The sequence below is a fragment of the Fusarium flagelliforme genome (assembly GCF_020744385.1).
Source record: "Fusarium flagelliforme strain FIESC 12 MPI-CAGE-AA-0113 chromosome Unknown B0J16scaffold_5, whole genome shotgun sequence".
Classification (NCBI taxonomy): domain Eukaryota; kingdom Fungi; phylum Ascomycota; class Sordariomycetes; order Hypocreales; family Nectriaceae; genus Fusarium; species Fusarium flagelliforme.
In genome coordinates, this window is record NW_025763507.1 from 1,093,714 (window position 1) to 1,116,767 (window position 23,054).

The window sequence follows — 23,054 nt, forward strand, 5'->3', positions numbered from 1 at the left end:
GGTCAGAAGGGAAGAGGAAGGAGATGTGAGGGAGGGGCCTGTCAAGGGAATATCTGGGAGGCTACACACGGACCACTTGATGCGTTGGCCAACTCATCGCTGCAGTTAACAAGCGCCGCACGCCAGTTTGCAGTGGCTCCCTCGCCCTGTCAATCCCGCTTCGCATCACGCATCGCATCGCCTTTCCGCCCGCACCTAACCCCGGCTGAGCGAACGAACTGGTGAGGATCTGAGGTGCAGCAGGGAGGGATATCGTGGGTGCTTCTGACTGGGCGCTGTCGTTTTCTTGAACGGCCAAGTGCTTCCGATGAACGGGTCCCTTTCCTAGATGGTCGCTTGCCGCCTCAGGGTCTTGCTGGCGTCAGTCGTTGCCAATGGGGCTCTGCCCTTCAAGATCGAGTAGTGTAAGTCGAGGGGTTTCGCCTGCCGCAATCGGATTCTCAGAGAACATGTTGATGGGGAATTTGGTATCTCGAAAGGTTTCAAGTCGTGGGCTGTGACCGAAGGAAGATCAGTATTGAAAGCAGGTTCAGGTTCCGAATGACTTGAAGGCTCTTGGCAAATTGAATAACTGTGATGAGATCATGCTGCACCCGGCACCTCGTGAACAGCTCTTCGGGAGCTCCGATCAGACGGGGGCGGCGGTGAACGGAGGCGGAGCGGAGGGTCATCGGTACGGGGGTGGAGACGGAGTGGTAAGATGGTTCGACAAATCGTGTAATTGGTTTCCCAACAAACGATGATTTTGAGCATCTAGAAAAGCGGATGAAAGCGTACGTCGTTTCGATCAGAGTTAGAAGAAGAAACGAAACAAGAAAGAAAGAAAAACATCGTGTGGAAAAGGGTCGAAATTATTATTTCCCTGGAAGGAAATGAGCTGGAATTCGAGGTTTTGGAAAAGGTGGATTCGGTCTTTTCATTGGAGCGCTGTCAAGACCTGTGAGCGAATCGAGTGCCTTGCGCTAGACAATGGCTTTTCTGCAAATGGACCTCCTTCGCACGGCTCAAGTTCCGAATGACTCTCGAATCCCTGGAATTGTTGACGCTGGCGGCTCATTCGCGGGGATGGTCGTTGGAGGTTAGCCCTGAGGCTATCGTGACTGGACGATTGACAGGTCCGAGCTGGAACATTTGCGTGATAGAGCTGACGCTGACACGGGGAGGATCAGCTGGTGACTGCGATCAATGCCATGGGTCGCTGCTCAGAGAATAGCTGAGCTGAGCTGGAGAGGTTATTTGATAGTGTTTGAAATATGGAATTACGAGTTGGTGGAGGAGGAATTAAAAAGGGTGGATTTTTGTTGATGGATGCCTGACTTGAAGTTGGTTAGGCAGGTGAGCTAAGTCAAGGTAGGCACAGAGGTAGAAGGTTGTTGCCGTCAGAGGGCCACTTCTTTCGGCACATTCCTTCCTTTTCCATCATTCGAGTTCAAATCACTCCTTCCGTATCAGTTTCAGGTTGGTCGTAGTCTCTGGGCGAAGTAACATCCTTTAACTGAATTCCCTCCCACTTACCACTTACCATCTACATATACGTTCTCATTAAAGGTAAAAACAGGAGTTTTCTTGACAAGAGATTCACAGAGATTGTTTTGAAAGACCGAAGCAATCCCATGCTCAAGGCCCTGAAGGCCGAACCGGTTTATAACCTTCCAAGGGTATTCTGACAACGTCTAGGGGAACTAGATGCCTCCCACTTATGAGCCTGTTCATCCCAGCACAACAATCTCTACCATACCAAAAAGGTACACTCATGGGTAGTCCGCGAACCCAGCTGTCTCGTCATCTCGATCTAGCATATATCGAAACCGCTCTTGTTCCTCGAGTAAACAGTTGGGAAGGTCAACATTATTCTCAATCCGTGTGAAAGTATCCTGCTTGCGCCCCCATAAGTCAATACCTCCACGTACAGCATGAGCAATGCGATCTCGGTCGCGGAATGCTTTACGATTCATCCACGCATGCGAGAAACTGGCCATCTTGTTCAGAAACTGTTCCATCGTCGCGAAGCATGAACTGCAATGCCAACCCGCATTCTTCAACACGCCCTTTTCCAAATCACGTAGGATAGGAGTGCCTCCATCGCCAGTGCGCAGGTTCCCTGGCAGTATTGTCTTGCGCATGCCCTGGTAGTAGGTCGCTTGCGGGAATGGCCACTCAGGTCCGTCATGGAGAAACTGGAAGGAGTAATAGTAGAATTTCGAGGATAAGGTGAGACGGCGTGGGAAATTGCATGTTCGAAGGACAAGCATTGTTGCTGGACGGGGAACCTCGTCGACATCGGCGACCAGAATGACGTCGCCTTGGTTTGGAACTCGCTCGCCGGTAAGTTTTGGGAAGACTTGTTCAAACATGGCATTGCGCTGCAAGTCTTCACGGTCCCAGTGGCGCAGAGGCTTGAAGTCTTTCGGGTATTCGAGCTGATGATATATCATCTTGTCATGATATGCTTCGAATCGCTTCCAGTTATCGCGAATACCGAGATCTTTCGAACCGCCCTGGAAGGTAAGAGGTGCTTCGACGATAACGAAGTAGTCGACATAGTTATACAAAGTCTTGAGTCGAATTTCGAGAAAGTCCAATTCGGTGTTGACCATGAAGAGGTCGTATATCTTGCGGCGACCATTTGGAGCACCTTCGTGGGGCTTAAAGACGGAGTATCCGTGTGCGGCGCAAAGCGAACGAGCAGCGTCCGAGGCATAATACTCCTGATGGGATCTTGAAAAGTTGAGCTTTGGGAGTTTTTGGGTCACTATGATATCTGTGTCGGTAATGCGATGGAGGTGCGAGTGATGGAAATATGGCTGTCTGGAGAGAAATACCACCGCACAAATCAGGGGCCCCAACAAGATAAAGGCGCGAGAAGAAATTCGAGACGTCATAACTAGATGCTGCAACAGTAAGTGAAAGAAAGAATTAGAGCGGGTAAGTTAAAGAGTGTTGGTGTCGCATGGCTCTTGATGGCCTATCTAGTTGGCATACATCTGTGATAGCGACGGGGAACTGGATCGGTAAAGACGGCATCATATCACCAGGAAGGATTCAAGGATCCCTTTCCAAGACGTCAAATTGTATTCACTACGACCCTAGATGGGAAGATGGCAAGACAGTTACACGAACAAGTTTACGTAGTGCTGTACGCGCAGCTGTCTGCTATTGGTCCGATAGGTTTGACAGTGCCTGTCAACCGGTAATGTCGACCAAGTGCCGCAGCTACGTGCATGAGAGTTATGGACTGTTGGACAAGTTTGTTTCATGTTGTATGCTGTGGCTGGAGTAGGATTTAGTATAGCAAGCTACCTTATCTACAACAAGGCGCAGGTAGTTCTCGTATAGTAACTTCAAGACCCGCTATTTCTTCTAGCTTTTGAGACTATGGAACTAGCAAGACGACATTGGGTTAAATATAGAGCATTACAAATGTTTGTAATCAGAGATATCTTAGTGCTGCAATTCTGTTCGTATTCCTAGGTCAGCATATAAAACGGGAATAATTGACAGTTGACGATGCTGTATCTTGGAGTTTATGTTTATGCGGGGGAAAGCTCCATACATCTTTTTGCCGGAGCCGAGACGGAGCGGAATCGGCTTCGGCAGCTGGAGGCGTCAAACGGTCAAATGTCCGAGATTCTTTTTCCCACTTCCGCCTTCTGCTTCCGCTTCCCCTCACGTTTAATCGTTGACAATTTGTGGAGGTTGCGCCCTTGATTTGACGTTACTATTCGCTCCATCCGGTTTACGGAGATACTTTGAGCCTTTGGTTTGACTTAATCGCTCTCTATCTCTATCATCATGAGTCGTTCGTTTCGACTTATCGCATCACCAGCAATTCGCAATTTCTCCTCTCATTCTCTTTCCGCTTCAATTGTAAAAGCTCATCCAATTGTATCCTTCCAACGAACTTTTGTTTTGTCTGCTGTCAAGATGGGAGACGCTATCTCTGAGAAGCCTCATAATGCGTGGCTTGGTGCTAAGGGTCCTGCTGCTCTTGATCTTCGAAGTATGTTGAATATTCGCCAATTTTAAGCTTTCTAACGTTCGGTCGTCCAGGTGATACGGTGACAACTCCAACTCCGGCTATGCTTGAGGCTATCTCAACATGCTCCTTGCTGGATGATGTCTTTCAGGAGGACCCTGCTACCAATGATCTCGAAGCCTATGTCGCTGAGCGCACAGGCAAAGAGGCCGGTCTTTTCGTTCTCTCAGGCACCATGGGAAACCAACTTGCTCTGAGATCTCTTCTAACACAACCACCTTACTCGGTGGTCTGCGACTATCGTGCTCATATCTTCACAGCTGAAGCCGGCGGGTAAGTGCCATGGAATCTAATAATGTCAAAGTATCTTGACTGATGTTATTAGTACTTCAAACCTCACAGGGGCTCAAATTCAGACCGTTGTTCCCAAGAACGGCAGATATATGACCCTAGAAGAAATCCAGGAGAATGTGACTCTGGATGATGATGTTCACGGCTGCCCTACACGGGTGATCAGTCTTGAGAACACTCTCCATGGCATGGTTATGCCACTAAGCGAGGTAAAGCGCATTGCCGAGTTTGCTAGAGAACATGATATCAAGCTTCACTTGGATGGTGCACGACTATGGGAAGGTATCGTATCCGGAGCTGGTTCTCTGACCGAATACTGTTCTTACTTCGATACCGTCAGTCTGTGCCTTTCTAAGGGTCTCGGTGCTCCAGCTGGAAGTGTCCTTGTAGGTCGCAAGGCCACACTGAAGCACGCCCGCTGGGTTCGCAAGTCCATTGGCGGCGGTCTCCGACAATCCGGCGTTCTTACCTCCGCCGGTCGCGTAGCCATCGAACAAACCTTCGGCAAAGCACCTAACGGACAAGACGGACCTCTCAAGGCCTCGCACGAGATGGCGCGCAAGGTTGATGAGCTGTGGACCAGCATGGGCGGCAAAATCGATGAGCCGACTGAGACTAACATGGTGTGGTTGGATCTTAAGGCTACAGGGTGTAGTGAGAAGCGATTTATTGAGCTTGGGGCTGAAGTTGGGCTCAAGTTTATGGGTGGTAGATTGGTAACACATTATCAAGTTGCGCAGAACGGGGACGAGGTTTTGAAGCGGCTGAAGGTGGTTTTTGAGAAGGTTCTCGGGGAGAGTCAAGATTCTAGTGAGGGACAAAAGGTTGGAAAGGGAAGCGTCTACGTGCCGCAATAGGATACGTTGGATAAATCATTGGGTAAATAGAATAAAGTATACAGAATACAGTCAGTACCATTCCGTTGAACCTGTTCTAATCGGGTTTACTGCTTATGTCTTTTGAGTTTGTCTTTGACAGGCAGAAACTACATGGTATCGGGCCGTTATCATGATCAGAGCCAGGACAAGGATTGTGATCAACGTTTACGTGGAGTTGAAGTATATTGCTAGCCTCAAGGACTAAACACAATTCAGGCAGGTAATATATTAATTACATAAAGAATCCGACGGAGATGCCGAAGTACTGCGGATATTATTGCTCACGGTGACCTACCTGCAGATAGAAGTTTCTATCAGGGCCGAATAGAACCTTGAAAGTCAAGTCGATCACGGAACAATAAACATGCATGTTTTAAGCTCCAAAGTTTCTTCTGTACCCCACACAATGGAACTCAATGCCTTGTTATGGTTGATGGGGATACCGTTAGAAGGGAAACGATAGCCAAGACCAATGCCAGGACGCCGCTGACACGTCCATGGAGAGTTTAACAATTAATTCCGCACTCTCAAGAATATTTCTCTTTTGAATTGCGCGTCTTATTAGTGAGCTTGACGTCACCAACCAATAGGGCCTGCAAGAAACGTGTAAAATGCCAAGAGTGCGGGGGAAAAGAAGGAGCAGAAACAGGGATCAACTGTCAATCTCCACGTTTGTCCGGGTTCCTCATACATTTTAGTGGCGTCCGGGGTGTTGATTTCAATAAAAAATCACGTCACTGTATGAACTGATCAAGTAGTTGAGTTTTCAATTCAAAAGATATTATATGATAAAGATTAAAATAAATGTTGAGTTATGGTACAGCTCATCATCATGACTGATATCCGTACCTCGGTCATCATGATACCAAAGACACACCGTCAATGTTCTTGGCCAACGTAAAGTCTACGCTAAAATAAAATGTCAAACTTGAAAAGAGGAAGTTGCAGTTGCAGTGGAGAGAGCAGATGATCGTCAAGCTCAAGTCTTTCAGCTCTTTTCTTCTTGGCCTACAATGCAACGGCCCCATGACAAGGGTAGCTTCGCCCAAGGTAGCTAAGCTAAGCTAAATCCTGTTCAGAAAACATGTCATGATCATCTTGTCTTGGCTTTTGTATATATTTACTCTCTCATCCCTCTTCTTTTTTTTAACTCTATTATCCTGTACAGTATCTCTATTATTCAATTGGCAATAGCTCTTCCTTGGTGGGTAGCTTAGCTTGGCTTAGAGTACTTCTCATGATGCCGTCTCCACGACATATTGCTGCAGCTTTGGCTGCCTCTGCGACTGCTGTATCAGCTCTCTATGTCAATGGCACTGTCGTCGCACCATGTGACTCACCTATTTACTGCCATGGAGAAATCCTCGAACAAGTCGAACTCGCTCGTCCCTTTAGCGACTCCAAGACCTTCGTCGATATGTAAGTTCCCCGTCAACTTTCCAGCGTCATCATGACACTAATTGTTCGTCCAGGCCAGCCATTCGCCCTCTGAGCGAGATCCAGGAAGCTTTCGACAAGCTCGAGAAGCCTCTTCGCAACAACTCAGCTCTTGCTGACTTCCTCGATGAGAACTTTGACGATGCTGGTAATGAACTGGAAGAAGTCGACAGTGACGACCTTGATACAGATCCTCAATTCCTCGACAATATCGACGATACTGTTATTAGGGAATTCACCGAAAAGGTTATTGACATTTGGCCTGATCTTACTCGTCGCTACGATCAAAACGCAAAGAACTGCTCCGATTGTCCCAACAGTTTCATCCCTGTCAACCGCTCTTTCGTCGTTGCAGGTGGTCGCTTCCGCGAGCCTTACTACTGGGACTCTTACTGGATCATCCTGGGTCTTCTTCGCACTGGAGGCTCTTTCATTGAGATTGCGAAGAACACTGTTGAGAACTTCCTTGACTTTATCGAGGAGTATGGCTTCGTTCCCAATGGTGCCAGAATCTACTACCTCAACCGATCTCAGCCACCTCTGCTGTCGCAGATGATCAAGGCTTATGTTGAGTACACCAACGATACCGATATTCTCGAGCGAGCCATTCCTCTGCTTGTGCAGGAGCATGAGTTCTTCATGAACAACCGCTCAGTCCCTGTCTACATCAACAACGAGACCTACTACCTCAACACGTAAGGAGACCAACTCTCTTGACAAATACTGTTACTGACATAACCCCTAGATACAACGTATCCAACACTCGACCTCGACCAGAGTCGTATCGCGAAGATTACATCACCGCCAACAATGAATCCTACTACTCCCCAGAATCTGGCGAGGTCTACTCTGGCGGCGAAGAACTCAGCTTCAAGCAAAAGGAAGCTCTGTACGGAAACCTTGCTAGTGGCGCTGAGAGTGGTCTCGACTACACAGTAAAGTGGATTGCTCGCCCAGATGATGCCATTCGCGACAACTACTTCCCTCTTCGCTACCTCAACACTAGAAACATCATCCCCGTTGATCTCAACTCTATCCTTTACGGAAACGAGATTGCCATCGCCGAGTTCTACGAGCAGACTGGAAACAGCAGTGCTAGCGACGAGTGGCGTGAGGTTGCTGCCAACCGAAGCTATGCTATGCACGCTTTCCTGTGGAATGAGACTCTTTGGAGCTACTTTGATTATAACTTGACCTCAAAGGCGCAACAGATCTACTTCCCGGTTGACCGCAATACGTCGGAGGTAGACACTGAGGATGCTCCCGAGGATCAACAGGTCTTCTTCAGTCCTACCCAGTTCTACCCCTTCTGGCTTGGTGCTGCGCCCGACCACCTCAAGAACAACCCCTATGCCGTTTACAATGCCTACAAGCGTGTTGAATACTACCTCGACAACTCCGATGGCGGCATCCCTGCCAGTAACGTCGAGACCGGTCAGCAATGGGATCAGCCAAACGTCTGGCCTCCTCTGATGCACATCCTCATGGCCGGACTCGAGAGAGTTCCCGCAACTTTCGGTATTATGGATCCTTCTTTCATCGAGGTCCGCAGACTGGCTCTCCGTCTTGGACAGCGATACCTCGACTCAACCTTCTGCACGTGGTACGCAACCGGTGGTTCAACCTCAGAGACTCCCAAGCTCCAGAGCACATCTGACGAGGAAGAGGGCATCATGTTCGAGAAGTACGCCGACAACGCAACCAACGTTGCCGGAGGTGGTGGCGAGTACGAAGTCGTTGAAGGTTTCGGCTGGACCAACGGTGTTCTGATCTGGGCTGTTGATGAGTTCCGCAACAGACTGAAACGACCCAACTGCACCAACCTTGAGACCGCGCACTCCAACGATAAGCGTGATTCGAGCGCTGTTATGCTTCATGCTCGTGATGCCAGCCGCGTCAAGAAGTTTGGTCGCAGAAAGAGAGCCGCTGAGAAGGCTGCTAAGAAGAGGTCGAGCCGTCTCTTCCACTTTTAATTCTTGAACAGTATGTTTACGACGCATGATTGTATAATGCCTTTCTGTATAGCCATTATTTGGTAGCTAGTATAATATATGTATACCTTCCCGAATACTCTTCTATACGCACGTGAAATAGATGCCAGTCTTTTAGATGCGATGAGTTGAAGTTGTGTTTATATTTAATTCGAACCAATAATGCTAAAACTGTAATATGTGAACTGTCATCCATGAAAAGATTCTTCAAGCTTTAGGAGCTGAGCTGAGCTGCCGTTTCTCCTTCTCGACACCGTCTTTATGAGGCTTGGGGTCGGAAATCTTGAGCCACTCGCCATTGAAAGCGTTGATGAGCCAGTTTCGAAGTTCTAAACAAGTTAGCTTTTATCTTTTGCTATATCTGTAGGGGGCCAACTTACTATCATAGACAATACGGTTTCCATTATGGAAGTAAATGCTGTGGTCGCTATCAGGGAAAACATGAACGTCGTAGTTCTCCACACCTGCCAAATCCAGCGAGTCAAGCAGAGTGAGCGAGTTCTGGAAGTGAACGTTGTCGTCGGCAACACCATGCATGACAAGGAAGCGCTTGTTACCGCCGAGGGCTGTGGCATTGGCAATCATGGACATATCGTAACCATCGGGGTTGTCCTGAGGAGTGCGCATGTAACGCTCTGTGTAGATGCTGTCGTAGAATCGCCAATCAGTGACAGGAGCGACAGCCATGCCGTAGCTGAAAGTACGACCAGCGTCTTGCTCGAGGGTCTTGAGAGTGGCGAAACCACCGTAGGACCAACCCCAGATGGCGAGGCGATCGGCGTCGACGTAGGAAAGAGAAGCGAAATGTTTGGCTGCGGCGATGTGGTCTTGCGACTCTAGGACACCGAGCTGATTGCGGACTACAACACGGTGCTTGCGACCAAGGAAACCTGTGCCTCGGGGATCAACGGTGACAACAAGGTAACCGAGGGCAGAAGCGACGTAAGCCTGAAAATCCACTGCGAACCTCTTGGTAACAGACTGAGAGCCAGGACCGGAGTATTGCTGGAAAAGCACAGGGTACTTCGTCTTTTTGTCGAAGTGGGGAGGACGACGCTCGACGTAGTTGACAACAACGCCATCACCAAGATCGAGGGTACCGTATTTCATAACGGGCAGCTCATGGCGTTTAGCACGATCGGCAAGCTCAGCGTTGTCCTCAATGATATGCTCATAGTTGTGCACACTTGATGGTGTGGAGATGACCTTCTGGTTGGGGACCTTGGGTCCACGGTATGACAGGAGAACAAACCCGGCACCTTTAGAAAACGAGGCATCGTAGTAGGCTTCAGTCCCAGGATCAGTCAGAGCCTCCAATTTGGTACCGTCGAGCTTAACAGAGTAGACATGACGTTGAATAGACGATTCCTTGGCAGCAATAAAGTACACCAAGTTGTTTGCAAGATCGATTGCAGAAGGGGCATCGTCGATCTCCCATTCACCCTTGGTGAGCATAATAGGCTCAGGGTTCTCAAGAGGGGTGAAGTAAGCCAGGTGTTCGTAGCCTTCGTGAAGATAAGAGTCAACGTATCCATCGTGGTCACGACCATTCTCCGGGTCAGCAGGGATGAACTTGGTGTTGTGAGAGATCTCAAACCAGCCGCCATCGATCTTATCGACGTCGACAGTGTTGACAGTCTTGCCCGTGCGAGAAGTAACATCGATCACGACGACCTTGAGAATATCACTGACGCGGTTGGTTTCTTTGACGACAGCCTTTTCACCGGCCCAAAGGAGGTTGTTGATAATGCGGTCGTCATCTGCGAAGGCGCCATCGATATCAACAGAGAAGACGTCCTTCTTTGTGATGTCGTAAAACAAGAGATCCACAACTGGGTTATGAGCGCCTGCCTTGGGGTACTTAATCTGTTCAACCTCAGGATAGGCCTCCTCACCCTCTTCAGGATCAGTGCCGCTAGGTCGCTTGATGAAGAACTGAACGGGGAACTCGGGAACGCCAGTCTCGTTGGTTCGAAGGAAGGCCAGGTACTTTCCATCCTCAGACCACCAAGTAGCACTGCGACCGCTGAACACCTCTTCCTCGTATACCCAGTCGGGAACACCGTAGAAATACTCTGGGCCACCATCTTTAGTGATCTGAACGATGTTCTTGGTGTCATCCAAGCGTCTGATGTAGAGGTTGTTATCCTGTGTGTAGGATACAGCGTCGCTCTTGGGGCTCCAAGTGGCGAGCTGAATTCGGGCATCAGGCTTTCCAGGAACAAGCGGCTCAGCTTCTTGTGTCTCGACATCAAGGATAAAGTAGATGGCGCTGAAAGAGTGGCGCCAGTTCTTCTTCTTATTAACACCGAGAAGGACCTTCTTCAGATCGGGGCTGGGCTCGTTCCAATCAGGAGAATATTGTTGTCCATCATGAAGAAAGAAGTTCTCCTTCATAAGTGTTCGTGACTTTGAGGCCTTGATCTCCGTATTAATCGGCGACCTGGTCTTCTTCTCTTTGCGGATATCCTCTACCACGATATATGGCTTCTCACTGGCCCCAACCTCGAGCAGCAAACCATCCTCTCCTTCGGGACCTGCAATCCAGCTGATGCTGTGGGACTTAGCCTGCCAGCTACCATCGAAGAGCTGATCCATCGTAACAGCCTTTCCTGAGCCTCGTGTCGCAGCATCAGGGTCGTGTTCAGTGTCGCTATCGTGATGATGTGACCCGCCGTGAAGAAAGATGCCGAGGCCAGCTAGCCATCCAGCGACAAAGACTGCGCCGACAATGATCAGAATTCGGCGCAACTTCTTATCCATGGGTTGACGATGCAGAGTAGCCCCAGGACCGAGGAAGGGACCCGTCTCCAGGTCATCTTCTTCTTCCTTAAGGGGATCATCGTCGTCCAGCGCCCTCGGGCCGTTGTTATCTTTGCCAGCGTCCATCTCAGTCTTCTCGTGTATCCTCTCGAAAACAAAACTCGTGGTTGAAGCGGTAGAGATGGAATCGTCCGAGTATCGACGCTCGGGGGTAGACACGTCCGAGGCCATTTTCGGTGGCGGTGGCCGTTATATCTAAGCGCAGGTTATTCAATTGGTGTTACGCGGTAGCGCACTGTCGCATCGTATCGTGTACAGGAACGAAGGACCGAACAAGCGAGTGTCGGAGATTGAATAGAGTGAATGATAGGCTAAGACAAGGCAAACATGAATTGATGAAAGAGAGAAAGGGAACGAGGCGTCGATTGAACCGTATTGGGTTGTCAATAGCGATAAGTAAGGTTGGTAGCTAACTAAGGCGAGGGGGCCATGGTCATGGTATGGTTTGCTGTGTCTCAGTAGAGCTCGTGCCTACTTGTCGCATTAGGGAAAGTTTCTGATGACGTAAGCCTCTACGACTGCTCAGTTCTGAACGAGCGGCAGTTGATTTACTGATGTATATTTTATCCATTCATACTATAACCACTGAAACTCTTTCGTATGGGAGCATCGAAGTGACTGATAATTCTGTATCAGCTACTTCAATCTGGTACATGTTGCATGCTCCCGGCTGAATCCCCGGGCCCCGAACCCCGGATACGCCCCACTCACCCGAGCTACTGGTCTTTATGAATCCGGGGTACTCTAAGAAACACATACTGGAAAGAAATCCAATAAATAGCGAATCTAACCAAACTACTCATAATGCAAAGCAGGAATTATAGCAATCATAAAGGGTATTCTCATATCTTACATCCACTCTCACAATGCTAATTCAGCAACTGCGGTGCCTCAACAGTAGCACCCTCAATCTTCTCAACTACACAAGCCGTTCCATAAGCACTGGCCTGTGCAAAACCTCCAAGATCCCCAGTCTCAAACCTCAAACAGATGATAGCATTCCCGCCTCTCTTTTTCGTCTCTTGGACTACACGGCTGATAGAGTCGTTGCGGCAGTTGTAGAGCATGGAGGTAAACCAGCTCAACTCACCACCAGCCAAACTCTTGATAACCATACCAATACCTGCTGCGATATTACGCGAGCGAACAGTAATTCCGTAGACGGCGCCCAAGACTTTGGTGATGCGGTAGCCAGGGAGGTCCATCATTGCTAGTATCGATGTGTAAGTGGAGTTATGCTTGTAGTTAGTCTAGTGCTGACTTACTCGTTGTTATGCAGTTGTCTGTCTCAGTGAACTACATCATGTTAGTGTAAGAAGAAGGAGTATTTATCTTGGCATAGCATACGCAGTGCAGGTCCGACAGATGAGGCGGGATATCAGCAACCTCTTCGTGGTTCTTCCTGTCGTCCTTGGATGTGCCAAAACCAACCATCTTGGGAGTATAGTAGTAGAGGTTTGTTCGTTCGTGTAAGTGCAAGTAGAATGTCAAGGCTGAATGTCGTGATAATAATGTTTCCGTGATATCTAATATGTATTGTATCTTGTAGTTCATAACAATAAAAGCAAAGAGCCGAGTCCTTTATATATCTCCTTGCAATCGAATCCATCTTCCTCCATATCCAAGGCTGAAAGGTTAATGCCGATCTAACCGCCTACCAACCCCACATTACTTTTCGCATTCATCGTATCTGTATCTCCAAGTCTTTCATTTGCTGGCCCTACCATGGCTAGGCTCAGCTCACTGGTCGAGACTAACCTGCATCCTTCGTGGCGGTGCATCTCAGCTTCCATGTGATGACGTCCTGCCACACAAGGCTTTCATGCCTGCATGTCTAGAGTCTGGGCATAGTCAATCGCGATCTTGCTCGATAGGAATGAAGGTAATGAAAATCAATGTACTATCATACAACATACAGCAACCCGGGTACTCAAGACCGGCTGCGAAATTTAGTATCAAAACTTCATCCTCAAGTCTACCCTAATATCCTTGAGTGCCAATCGCTCTGAAATCCTCCCACTAACGCCTCCGCGTGCATCTCAAGAGGGAGAAGCAAACTATGATTACAGGATCCTGTGTCCACGCCATTAGAATTACTCCCGTACCTTAAGGCGACGGGAGTAATCCACAGTTAAAAATACTTCTGTCCATGATGATGCTGAATATGGGTTACCGGCCTATAATTGAATACAGGGGGGCAACGCCACATTGGTATCGGTGACTGCATCTAGAAACCGTAGCCGGTGGGCTGCGGCGCGAAGCCATTTGCTTGACCGTATGGTGCGGGTGAGGGAGTAGAGCCCATACCGCCAGGACCCGCTGTGATCATGAGCCGTGAAGCGCCCAGAATAGGTGTGTTGTCATCGGTCTTCTCCTTCTCCTGCTCCTTGGCCTTGCGAGCCTCGTTGTCAGCCTTCAGAGTAGCAAGCTCCTTAGTTTGTTGGGCGAGCATGTTAATCATGTAAGGCATAGAGAAGTCCATAAGACCATGGCGCCATGAAAGCTCCAGGACAAGGTCGGGGCGAATGAGGTCGTAGCAAGCGTAAAGCATGCCAGTGTAGCATTCACGGTGGCCAATATCGACGAACTATGACGGTTAGTTTTATCCATTGTAGAGGCTTGAGTGAGACTTACATATTGAACGAGATCGCTGACAATGTCGATCTTGGCAGAAAGAGCAGCGGTCTCGATGGCGTCCTTGTAAAGCTTGTCCTGCTTGGACAGAGCAATTGACTTCTCCCATCGCTTGTTCTTGCGGTAGATGGAAGCGGCGATCTGGCGGAAGAAGATAAGATCATGCTTCTCCAGGCGGCTAGCCAGCTCTGTGGCATCGTAGTTGTCGTAGTTCTGGACAGAGTCGCGAAGGGTCTTGTAGTCCTCCTCCTCGATGAGGAGGTCGTTGACAGCCTCGTTCACGACACGCTTGTTCTGAGATTGCACATTGAGCAAGAACGGCTTGATGAGAGGAAGATCGTCGTTCTTCTGGAAGATCTTGACAACGCGGTTGACATCGATGCGGGGAGTGAGGGTGGCAAGAAGGTCGGTAAGGAGGGAAGGATGCTGCTCAACGTAGAACTTAATAGCACGGTAGTAGATCTCCAAGTTGGCAACCTTGACCACAATCTCCTTGAACTGCTGGTGGTCCCAAGAATTCTCGGGTCGTTCGATGACGGCAAGAGCGGCGTTATCGAACTCGTCGTAGTGGTAATAACAGAAGACGAGCTCAGGCCAGAGGTTAGCTTCCTCACAGGCCTTGATCATTTTGGGCAGGTTCATGCGAGACCAGAAGATCTTGATGTGCTCCATCAGGCGGTCAGGGTGGTACTTGGAAAGAGCAATACCAAGTTCAGTGAACATTCCCATGTGAGCACGCTCAAGGCCAAGACCCTGCTCGAGAAGGCTGATAAGCTCATCAAAGTATCCGTTGCGCTCGTACTCCTTGACCAGAGTCTGAAGTTGCTCGGCGTCGACAATCAGGTTGAGACCGCAAATCTGAGCAAGTCGGAACTCCTTCTTCTCCACACAGGCCTCGTGGACCTGCTTCCACACCTTGATGTTGTTGGCCTTGCGAGCGCACTCAACAGCGGCTTGGTAATCGCCGAGGTGGACAAGGGTGGTTGCCAACTTGGCCCAGTTGGAAATGCTGGTGTAGAAGATCTTGGACGCCTCGTACAAGCCTTCCTCGTAAGCCTTGTCACCGGACTCCTCGATGTTCGCAACGTTAGTGGCGCGGAGGAAGTCCTCAAGTTCAGACAGCTGCTCTAGGCGAGCGTAGGAGAAGGCGAGGGCTGTATCGATGGCAGGCTCACGGTGAGTCTTGCGGGCCATGCGCAAGTACTTGACGAGATCCTCGTTCTTGCCGGCGTGTGTGGCGACTTCAATGACCTCAAGGTAGTTTCTGGGATCCTCGGCTTTGATGTATGACTCGATAGAGTCAGAAACACGAAGACCATCGAGTTGAGCCTTGGCAACCTTGCTCCAGACCTCGGGAAGATCAACTTCCTCGGCGTATGCCTGAGCGCGGTCGATGCTGACAACGTTCTCAATCAGAACATCAACCGCGGCAGACTTGTTGTCGGCCTTCTTGTAGATCTCGAAAGCTTCCTCAAAGAGACCAACCTCAATACAGCTAGTAGCGATTTCGTCGGCGTTGTAGTTGTCCAGCTTGTGAATGTAGTCCATCACACGAGCCTTGTCAGCCTTGGCAGCAGTGAACATGAGGAGGTTCTGGAGGTTCTGGTTGTCACTGAAGGGTGAGGGCTCGAGAACAATCTTCTCGAGAAGCTCAATAAGCTCAAGAGGCAGATCGTTCTCAAGGAAAGCGGACACGGCAACGGAGACCTTGGAGGGATCATTGGCTTCAGGGACGGCGGTAGCGGTGACCTGGTCGACAACAGAGCGTCGGTGGATGTTGTTCTCACTCAGGACAAAACCCCACAGCTCAGCATCAGATCGCTCCAAAAGGTATCGAGCCTGAGCCCTGTACATAGAGTTCTCGTTGGTGATGTTGACAAGCTCCAAGTCGTTCTGGCCCTTGGAGTAGGCGATGTAAGCCAGGTTGGGGTCACGCTTCTCACAGTACTTTCCAACAGTAAGGGTATCATACTGGTCGTTTTCCTTCAGGAACTTCTCGGGGTTGTTGTTAGAGTCGATGTAGATCTTGGCAAGAGCATTGAAGACAGCCTGCTGTTGGTTACCGGCCTGAAGAGTGGCCTCCAGGAAGGGCAAAAGAAGCTTGAGGCGGTTTCGGGACTCAACCTCAGACACCAGCTGGTCGATGTTGATGCTCTGGGGGTTGATAGAGCTCAGAAGCTGCTTGATAACGTTCTCGTCACAGTCAACATCCAATAGGCCACCAACAACCTCGGGGGCTCTGCTGGGGTTGACCTGCTGGACGTAGGTCTCAATAGCTCCAAACTGCTGGCTCTGGTACAGGTACAGGATCAAGTCATGGACGAAGTTGAAGCGATCACAGACAATAATGAGAGGAAGCTGCTCGGGAAGCTTAGCTTCCTTGAGGAAGTTCTTCACCTTCTCGGGGTTATAGACGTTGCTGTCGCGACACAATCGCTCGACCTCGTTGAACTGACCCATCTTGGTCGCGGCCTCGATGTACTTGAAGTGAACGTCAGGGTCTTCTGACAGGTTCACAACACTGCCGAGGTAATAGAAGAGACCCTCAGCAGTCTTGTACTTCTCGAAGAGATCAATCAGGCGAACAGCACCCAGCAGCTCCGAGTACTTAGTGGCGATGGTGACCACTGACTGCAAGTTCTGGCGAATGTTTGCCTTCATCATGGCATCGAGACAGTCAAGAGACTGCTCGACAGAGAGCTTGCCGAAGAAGTTGGTGAGCCACTCAGGGTTGAAGTTTGGTTGACCAGGGATGTTAACAACAACTCGCTTGATGGCCTCAGGATCCTCGTACAACTCCAAAGCCTTCTGGGGAAGGTTGGCCTTTTCGCAAAGATCGGCAATGCGAGTCTTGTCGAAGTGGGTGAACATTTCGTTGCCGAGAATGGCTTCAGCAACCTGGGGAGCATGCATCAAGTTCATCTCGAGAAGACGGGTCTGGAGACGGGCGTGCTCGGGCTTGTTCTCCTTAAGTGCATCCAACAAGAAGGCAGTGGCTTGTTGAATCATGCCCTGTCCTTGGAAGATATCGCATACACGCTCGAAATCGACCAATGGGCCTTGCTCACTGTTGGCAAGAGCACTGGCAAACTCGGCACCCTTCTCGGGGTTGACACGGGTGATGTGCTGGAGCAGTTGGATGTAATCGGGCTGGAAGCCAGTCTGGGCGGAGTAGGGAAGAATCTTGTCGAACTGGCCAGTCTCAGCGAAGCCAGCAACAACCTTCTGAGGAACCTCGGCCTTAAGGTAGATGGATAAGGCCATGTTCACATCGTAAGGTCTGACCATGTCACCGAGCTGCTCAGAGCAGTCCAGCTTGCCCTCCTTCAGCCACTTCTCAAGCAAGTGCTTGCGGTTCTGCTGGAGAACAGGTTGTGCAAGCTCGAGGGTCTCATGGCGGTTTAGGGAGCCCTTGTCCAAAAGCATTCCGAAGTATTGGAGGGTGAAAGCCATTTGGCCAGGCTGGGCAGGCAGACGCTTGAACTTTTCGATTGTCTCAGCACTTCGGAGGAAACCTCGAGGAGAGTTGGCAGCGACCTTAGCAGCAGCCAGGTAGTCGCCCGAGTTGAACAGCTGCTCGAATTGTCGTGCGTAGAGGTTGTCGGCACCAGGAAGTCCGGCTCGAGAGGCCATCTTGATAGCCATGTCAGTGTTGGCGGGGTTCTGTAGAAGGTATTGAATGACGTTGCTATCATCAATGGTCACGAAAAGGACTTGACCCTTTCGGTTGATACCAACAATACCGGATGAACCATCGTCTGTGCAGGTGGTGAATATCGTCTCGCTCGAGATTCGGTTCATGAAGATGCATGAGGCAGTCTCAAGGTCGTAAAGGTGGATGAAACCATACTTGGTAACCATGTAGACAACGCCGTACTTCTGCGAAACCTGGAGAGCGACGGGGAAATCGTTGGTGGCTTCGGGGGGGAAGAACATGTCGACAGCCTTCTTCTGAAAGACTGGATTCGACTCGGGATGATCGACCTCGACGATGTGCAGCTTGGCACCGGTGGCGGTTCGTACAGCGAAACTAAAAAGCTTGGTATCTTGGGGAGCACCTTCCAGGCGGAGGGTGCCAAAGGCAGCCGCATGACCTTCTATGGCCTGGCTGATTCCACGATCCTTGGAGTAGAGTTGCATGGCACCGACCACACGTCCTTGCTGGGACGAAATGCCGACTACCACCATCCACTTGCCATCACTGTTAACCCGGTAGTTGATGATTTGGCAGCCCTAAGACGAGATAATTAGTATTACAGTTTCCAGTCAAGTATACATGAAATCAACTCACATTGAGGTTAGCATTGCGCTCAAACACCTTGACGGGGGCGTCTTGACCAGCATCGTAGACGTTCCAGTGGTAAACGCTGGACGTCGTAACAAGACCAATCTCGTTCTCGCTGATCCACTTCCAGAACTGGACATCCTCGTTCATAGTGCATGACTTGAGCTTCTTCTTCTGCTCAAGATCGAAGATCTGCAGGGTTCTAGACTGTGCCTTAAGAGCAATTACTTGTCGGTTCCAGTGCATGATAGCACTGTCGGCCTTGATCGGCCGTCGGGTGACATTGTTGCCATTCTTGAGCTCGATGATAACAACGTCGGGTTTGTCGGCCTCGCTCTTTTGCTCTCGAACACAGACGTATGAATCGGACTCGAGTGTCTAGCTACAGTTAGCATGATGTTGACTACTGGCCAGCAATAAAGCTGGCTGATGGTTAGGAGACATACACAGGAGTTAAAGCCGATGCTCTGGGTGTCCACGCCAACATTGGCGAGCTGGACGAGCTCCTGGAACTTGATGGGCAGAGGCGCCATGGCGGCGTTGTAGCCTATGATAATGTAATATGGACCTTGTTCGAATCGACGCTCCTAGCCTCGAGTGTGGCCAAAGAAAGAAGTTGATGAATTGGAGTCGATCTCGGATCGATCACCAGTAATTATTTCGGAGTTGCCTTTAAAGGGCGAAGTAGAAGCTTCCATGCGCCGCGTGGCAGGGACTGTATGGAAGCACTAGGTTTCGGAGTAAACACAGCGTGCGCGCCAGAAATCGAAGAGAAAGAAAAGAAAGCGACGACGTATAATTCGCTATTATTCGACTTCTGCTGATAAAGCAGACTGAATTGTCGTCGTGAAGGGTAGAGATGGAGATGAGGTTGGGGGGTGTTTTGGTAAGGTAAAGGAGAGAAGGTCCAGGTCGCTTTCTGGGTTACGTTACCTGTTCTGTTTGGGTAGCCTTGGGGGAGGAGCCACAGGGCAGCTGTGACGGACCGCTCAGGGCAGGTGCAGCACCTTGAGGAGAGGGTACGTACCGCTCAGGTTGAATTCAATTGGGGTTTAGCGTGTCTGGAAAGCTGGAATCCACTGGCCTCCCTATGCTGACAGGTTATCAGCCAGCCAATGAGCTGGTTTTATGTGGGGGTACCACGATATTCCGTCCCGAACGAGATGAATCAAGCAAGCTTTCGTCATCAAGAATAGGCGCCAATTTATGCGAAAAGGGGAAGCTTGAAAGAGTGCCTGGTGAGTTAAATTCGGCCATAAACTGTCGTAGTCAAAGGCCAGGATATCTAATAGTGGTTTTTTAGTTACATGGTGTTATATCCTTGATTCTCTGGGGACAATTGCATTGTTGGCCCTGCCGATCACTTCTACCAGTCTTTCTGGAAGCTTAATAGAGCTATATACATGCGACTGGGCAATCTGAGTGTGGCACAACACAGAGTCTTATGGATGTACAAACTTTACGCAGCATATATGACTTCCTGGAAGATGAGTCTAGTGCAGGTTTTTTAAAAATAGATTCATCCATTCCAAAGGTTTATAGCCGCTCATGCAGCAAAGACCTTGTTTCTCATAGAAACAAACAATTGTCCACCATGTAAATAGCATGTGATCATCCTGTGTCTTGTATATCATCTCAACTCCAAACATTCCATGCCAAACTTTTCCCAATCCTATGACAAATGTTCCCGGTCGATATGATGTGTAACAGCAGCCTCATCGCCTTCAAACGCATCGCAAAAAGGGCATTTGACCGTTTCAACACCAGCACTTGGTGTACTTGGCGAATTGTCGTCAAAGTCTGGTATGAAATCTGCCAAACTCCTCTGTGGTGGTCCTGTAGCAAACTCATCGTCCAGTCTCACATCCGTATATCGCATAGTAAATCTTGAACTTGAGGGTGCTGTTTGCGCCCTCGGCTCATCTGACGGTGCAGAGGGAGCACCAGAAGAATCGCCCATTCTTTGCACCCTGCCAACTTGACCATCTCGTAGTCGTACTTTGATTCCTCGTGGATGATTGCCTCGTGTGAGAATATTTTGGACTATCCCCTTTGTCTCTTCTCCTGTGGGTTGATCTTCCTTCAGGATGATGAAAACTGATGCTCCTGGAATAACTTGTTGCACTGTTGGGACTGTGCCTGATGCTTGTTGTGGTGTTGCTGGCGCACGAGATGGTCTTGATGAGCCGCCTCGCTGATTGTTCTGCTGTTGGCGTGGTGGGCGAGGTTGGCGGTTGCGAGGTCGATTAGGTCGATCCATCTTGGCAAAATATGACTTTTGAGCTATGGAATATCCAATAGTGATTGCTCGTATTGAACGGAGATATGAAGTGTTCAAAATGAAGGAGTTGGAAAGTATGTTTTTGGTAAAGAAAATCTTCATTTGATGATGCATGAGTAACAAACCTTGGTGTTTGGCTATGAAAAAAAGTTTACCCTACAGATGTTGGAAATTTACAACCCTGTGTTGCACAGTCAGCTCACAGTAGCATCATTTTGTTAAAAACTTGATTTCTTATTAATTATCACAATCTCTTCAGTAGATCTCAATAGTAAATTATTATTTACAGATTCCTTACGCCATGCGCCTTTTGCCAAATGTGAGTAGCGTGTGACCTGATACATGTTGTTTGGGCAAACCGCCCTTCCCAAATTGTGTAGTACAATCATACCAAACTCTAGGCTTCGCCGGTCTTAGCTGTAGCCTTCTTCCTAATATCCTTCCAACCCATACCAAACGATGTGAAAAACATAACACACGCCGAAGCAACACAAAGCAAGAATGTTGCACGTGTGCCTTCGGAGTATGACCATAGAACACCCGGCAAGCTTGCTTCATCAACGACCTCGCTTACAGCTCCAGCTCCAGCGTCGATGACAATATCAGGATCAATGTTGGGAAGTCTCGCTACAAGCTCATGGCGGAGCTCATGGGTGAAAATAACGTTGGCAGCGCAAACAAAGATGGCGCCCCCAAAGGTTTGGGAAAAGGTGAGGATCGACATCGCGATAGGGGTCACTTCGGGATTAGTGTTGGCCTGGACAGCGATGATGGGCATCTGAAGACCAAGTCCTCGTCCGAAACCTATCAAAATTTGATAACCCGCCCATTTAGCTGTGGAAGTATAAGGACCCATGGTTGATAAGAGACCGAAACCAATAGCCGAGAAAGCTGCACTGGCTGTTGCGAACGGTAAATAATAGCCAAGTTTCTGAACTATTAACTGTAAGTAATGATATCCCAAGGTATATAACAGGGAGCTTACCTAGGGCACCACTTGAGACAGCAGCCACGATCAGCATGAGAATGCTGGGAAGCAAGTTGACACCGCTTGTGAATGGCGACGCATCTTTGGCCGACTGAAAGTAGATGGGCAGATAAAAGGACGCCACCATAACAGTTGCGAACAAGAATAGTTGCGTTAACATTGCGGTCCAAACCTGTCTTGTGCGCACAATGGGCATTGGAATCATAGCGTCTGCGCCAACACGATGCTCCCAGAAGATGAATATCGCGAAAAGAACGCCGCCGCCGCAAAAGAGACCGATAGTTGTAGCAGAGTTCCAAGCATACTCGACACCACCCCATTGAAGTGCGAGAAGTATCATGACTACACTTGGACTGAACATGGCAAGGCCTGTGAAATCGAACTTGGTCTTCAGGAGCTGCATGATGGTTTCATCTGTAGGAGCGCGATGGTTCGGAACCTGGACAAGGAGAATCAGAACAGCACAAATGGCGCCGATTGGTAGGTTGATGTAGAAGCCTGATAGATAGTTAGACATAAACCGATGTAAGTATAGCGAAGAGTTGGAAAACTTACACCATCGCCAAGTAGTATACTGGGTGAAAGCGCCTCCTACCAAGGGGCCGGTGACAATTCCCAACTGCGCAAATCCCATAATGATGCCTATAAGAGAAGGACGCTTATGAATGGGAACCGCCGACGCGACGATTGTTAGGGCGCCATTCTGAATACCAGACGAGCCAATGCCAGAGATTGCTCGACCAACGATAAGCATCGTAGACGACTGTGCAACGGCACAGATCAGATTGCCAAGCTCAAAGACAAAGAACAAGGATAGGAATGTCCACTATAGCTTGTTAGATATAGCGCCGCAAGTACCATCCAATAGGAAACAACCTGCCTTGGTGTTGAAGTACATGTATAATTTGCCTGTAAGTGGTTGGAGGGCAGCACTGTTGGTTGAATGTCAGTCAATAAGATATGCGAGGATCCGAACTAGTGCTGAGCTTACCTAGCAAGATTGTATGCACTAGCATACCATCCTATGTCATGCAGGGAGTGAAAGTCCGAGGTAATGCGAGGAATAGCCTAATTCAGTCAATATCAATCGGGTAAATGTTGTATGTAGGACTGCTGCATACTGTGGCGATGATTGACATATCCAGCAGCATCAGGAACGCAGCAAGCGTAAGAGAAATCATCAAGCTCATGAGCTTCCATCCTGACACCCATTGAGTCTCTTCTTCCTCTGCTGGGAGTTCGACCTCTGGCTTCGTCCGAATTTCTTCTTGGGTAGCTTCGTGTAAAGTTGGCGTATTCGAAGAAGAGATGGCTTTTTCATCGTCGCCAGATAGGATCTGAGGATCGACCTTCTCTTCTTTGGGTACTGTTGTAGTCATCCTGTCAAAGTTTATAAGACGTAAGTTGGAA

General features: G+C 49.2%; 7 protein-coding genes across 7 annotated transcripts; 2 read left to right on the forward strand and 5 right to left on the reverse strand.

Annotated features, from left to right (window-relative positions):
• Positions 1-1,381: 1,381 nt before the first annotated feature.
• On the reverse strand, positions 1,382-3,372 carry B0J16DRAFT_150611 (glycosyl transferase). Its single transcript, XM_046122048.1, has one exon. It carries the CDS (start codon positions 2,880-2,882, stop codon positions 1,752-1,754), a length of 1,131 nt encoding a protein of 376 aa, XP_045981079.1. The 5' UTR covers positions 2,883-3,372; the 3' UTR covers positions 1,382-1,751.
• A 160-nt stretch (positions 3,373-3,532) lies between these two features.
• Positions 3,533-5,246, forward strand: B0J16DRAFT_344057 (pyridoxal phosphate-dependent transferase). The gene is made up of 3 exons (XM_046128144.1): positions 3,533-4,000; positions 4,051-4,309; positions 4,362-5,246. Exons 1-3 carry the CDS (start codon positions 3,793-3,795, stop codon positions 5,182-5,184), a joined length of 1,290 nt encoding a protein of 429 aa, XP_045981080.1. The 5' UTR covers positions 3,533-3,792; the 3' UTR covers positions 5,185-5,246.
• A 1,140-nt stretch (positions 5,247-6,386) lies between these two features.
• On the forward strand, positions 6,387-8,669 carry B0J16DRAFT_306573 (Six-hairpin glycosidase-like protein). The gene is made up of 3 exons (XM_046124799.1): positions 6,387-6,624; positions 6,678-7,337; positions 7,388-8,669. Exons 1-3 carry the CDS (start codon positions 6,443-6,445, stop codon positions 8,613-8,615), a joined length of 2,070 nt encoding a protein of 689 aa, XP_045981081.1. The 5' UTR covers positions 6,387-6,442; the 3' UTR covers positions 8,616-8,669.
• Positions 8,670-8,751: 82 nt separating this feature from the next.
• On the reverse strand, positions 8,752-11,888 carry B0J16DRAFT_306576 (dipeptidyl peptidase IV N-terminal region-domain-containing protein). Its single transcript, XM_046124800.1, has 2 exons — positions 9,014-11,888; positions 8,752-8,962 (listed from the first exon to the last, which is right to left on the reverse strand). The coding sequence occupies exons 1-2, from the start codon at positions 11,625-11,627 to the stop codon at positions 8,841-8,843; spliced, it is 2,736 nt and encodes a 911-aa protein (XP_045981082.1). The 5' UTR covers positions 11,628-11,888; the 3' UTR covers positions 8,752-8,840.
• A 437-nt stretch (positions 11,889-12,325) lies between these two features.
• B0J16DRAFT_385726 (uncharacterized protein) lies at positions 12,326-12,890 on the reverse strand (the record flags this gene model as incomplete). The annotated part of the gene is made up of 3 exons (XM_046131519.1): positions 12,326-12,666; positions 12,722-12,752; positions 12,804-12,890. The coding sequence occupies 3 exons, from the start codon at positions 12,888-12,890 to the stop codon at positions 12,326-12,328; spliced, it is 459 nt and encodes a 152-aa protein (XP_045981083.1).
• A 355-nt stretch (positions 12,891-13,245) lies between these two features.
• Positions 13,246-19,344, reverse strand: B0J16DRAFT_344065 (uncharacterized protein). The gene is made up of 4 exons (XM_046128145.1): positions 18,822-19,344; positions 18,382-18,753; positions 14,091-18,323; positions 13,246-14,043 (listed from the first exon to the last, which is right to left on the reverse strand). The coding sequence occupies exons 1-4, from the start codon at positions 18,906-18,908 to the stop codon at positions 13,684-13,686; spliced, it is 5,052 nt and encodes a 1,683-aa protein (XP_045981084.1). The 5' UTR covers positions 18,909-19,344; the 3' UTR covers positions 13,246-13,683.
• A 703-nt stretch (positions 19,345-20,047) lies between these two features.
• B0J16DRAFT_356540 (major facilitator superfamily domain-containing protein) lies at positions 20,048-23,023 on the reverse strand (the record flags this gene model as incomplete). The annotated part of the gene is made up of 8 exons (XM_046129479.1): positions 20,048-20,793; positions 20,834-20,837; positions 21,231-21,556; positions 21,642-22,142; positions 22,200-22,470; positions 22,525-22,576; positions 22,621-22,625; positions 22,766-23,023. The coding sequence occupies 8 exons, from the start codon at positions 23,021-23,023 to the stop codon at positions 20,048-20,050; spliced, it is 2,163 nt and encodes a 720-aa protein (XP_045981085.1).
• Between the last annotated feature and the right edge of the window lie 31 nt (positions 23,024-23,054).

Bases quoted from the DNA above. Each gene is read 5' to 3' on its own strand.
- B0J16DRAFT_306576 (XM_046124800.1), bottom strand. From the start codon at position 11,627: ATGGCCTCGGACGTGTCTACCCCCGAGCGTCGATACTCGGACGATTCC. The intron at 8,963-9,013 runs GTAAGTTGGCCC...TAACTTGTTTAG, and splicing joins AAACCGTATTGTCTATGATA to AACTTCGAAACTGGCTCATC.
- B0J16DRAFT_344065 (XM_046128145.1), bottom strand. From the start codon at position 18,908: ATGGCGCCTCTGCCCATCAAGTTCCAGGAGCTCGTCCAGCTCGCCAAT. The intron at 18,754-18,821 runs GTATGTCTCCTA...AACTGTAGCTAG, and splicing joins GCATCGGCTTTAACTCCTGT to ACACTCGAGTCCGATTCATA. The intron at 18,324-18,381 runs GTGAGTTGATTT...ATCTCGTCTTAG, and splicing joins AGCGCAATGCTAACCTCAAT to GGCTGCCAAATCATCAACTA.
- B0J16DRAFT_344057 (XM_046128144.1), top strand. From the start codon at position 3,793: ATGAGTCGTTCGTTTCGACTTATCGCATCACCAGCAATTCGCAATTTC. The intron at 4,001-4,050 runs GTATGTTGAATA...TCGGTCGTCCAG, and splicing joins TGCTGCTCTTGATCTTCGAA to GTGATACGGTGACAACTCCA. The intron at 4,310-4,361 runs GTAAGTGCCATG...TGATGTTATTAG, and splicing joins TTCACAGCTGAAGCCGGCGG to TACTTCAAACCTCACAGGGG.
- B0J16DRAFT_306573 (XM_046124799.1), top strand. From the start codon at position 6,443: ATGATGCCGTCTCCACGACATATTGCTGCAGCTTTGGCTGCCTCTGCG. The intron at 6,625-6,677 runs GTAAGTTCCCCG...TTGTTCGTCCAG, and splicing joins TCCAAGACCTTCGTCGATAT to GCCAGCCATTCGCCCTCTGA. The intron at 7,338-7,387 runs GTAAGGAGACCA...CATAACCCCTAG, and splicing joins GAGACCTACTACCTCAACAC to ATACAACGTATCCAACACTC.
- B0J16DRAFT_150611 (XM_046122048.1), bottom strand. From the start codon at position 2,882: ATGACGTCTCGAATTTCTTCTCGCGCCTTTATCTTGTTGGGGCCCCTG.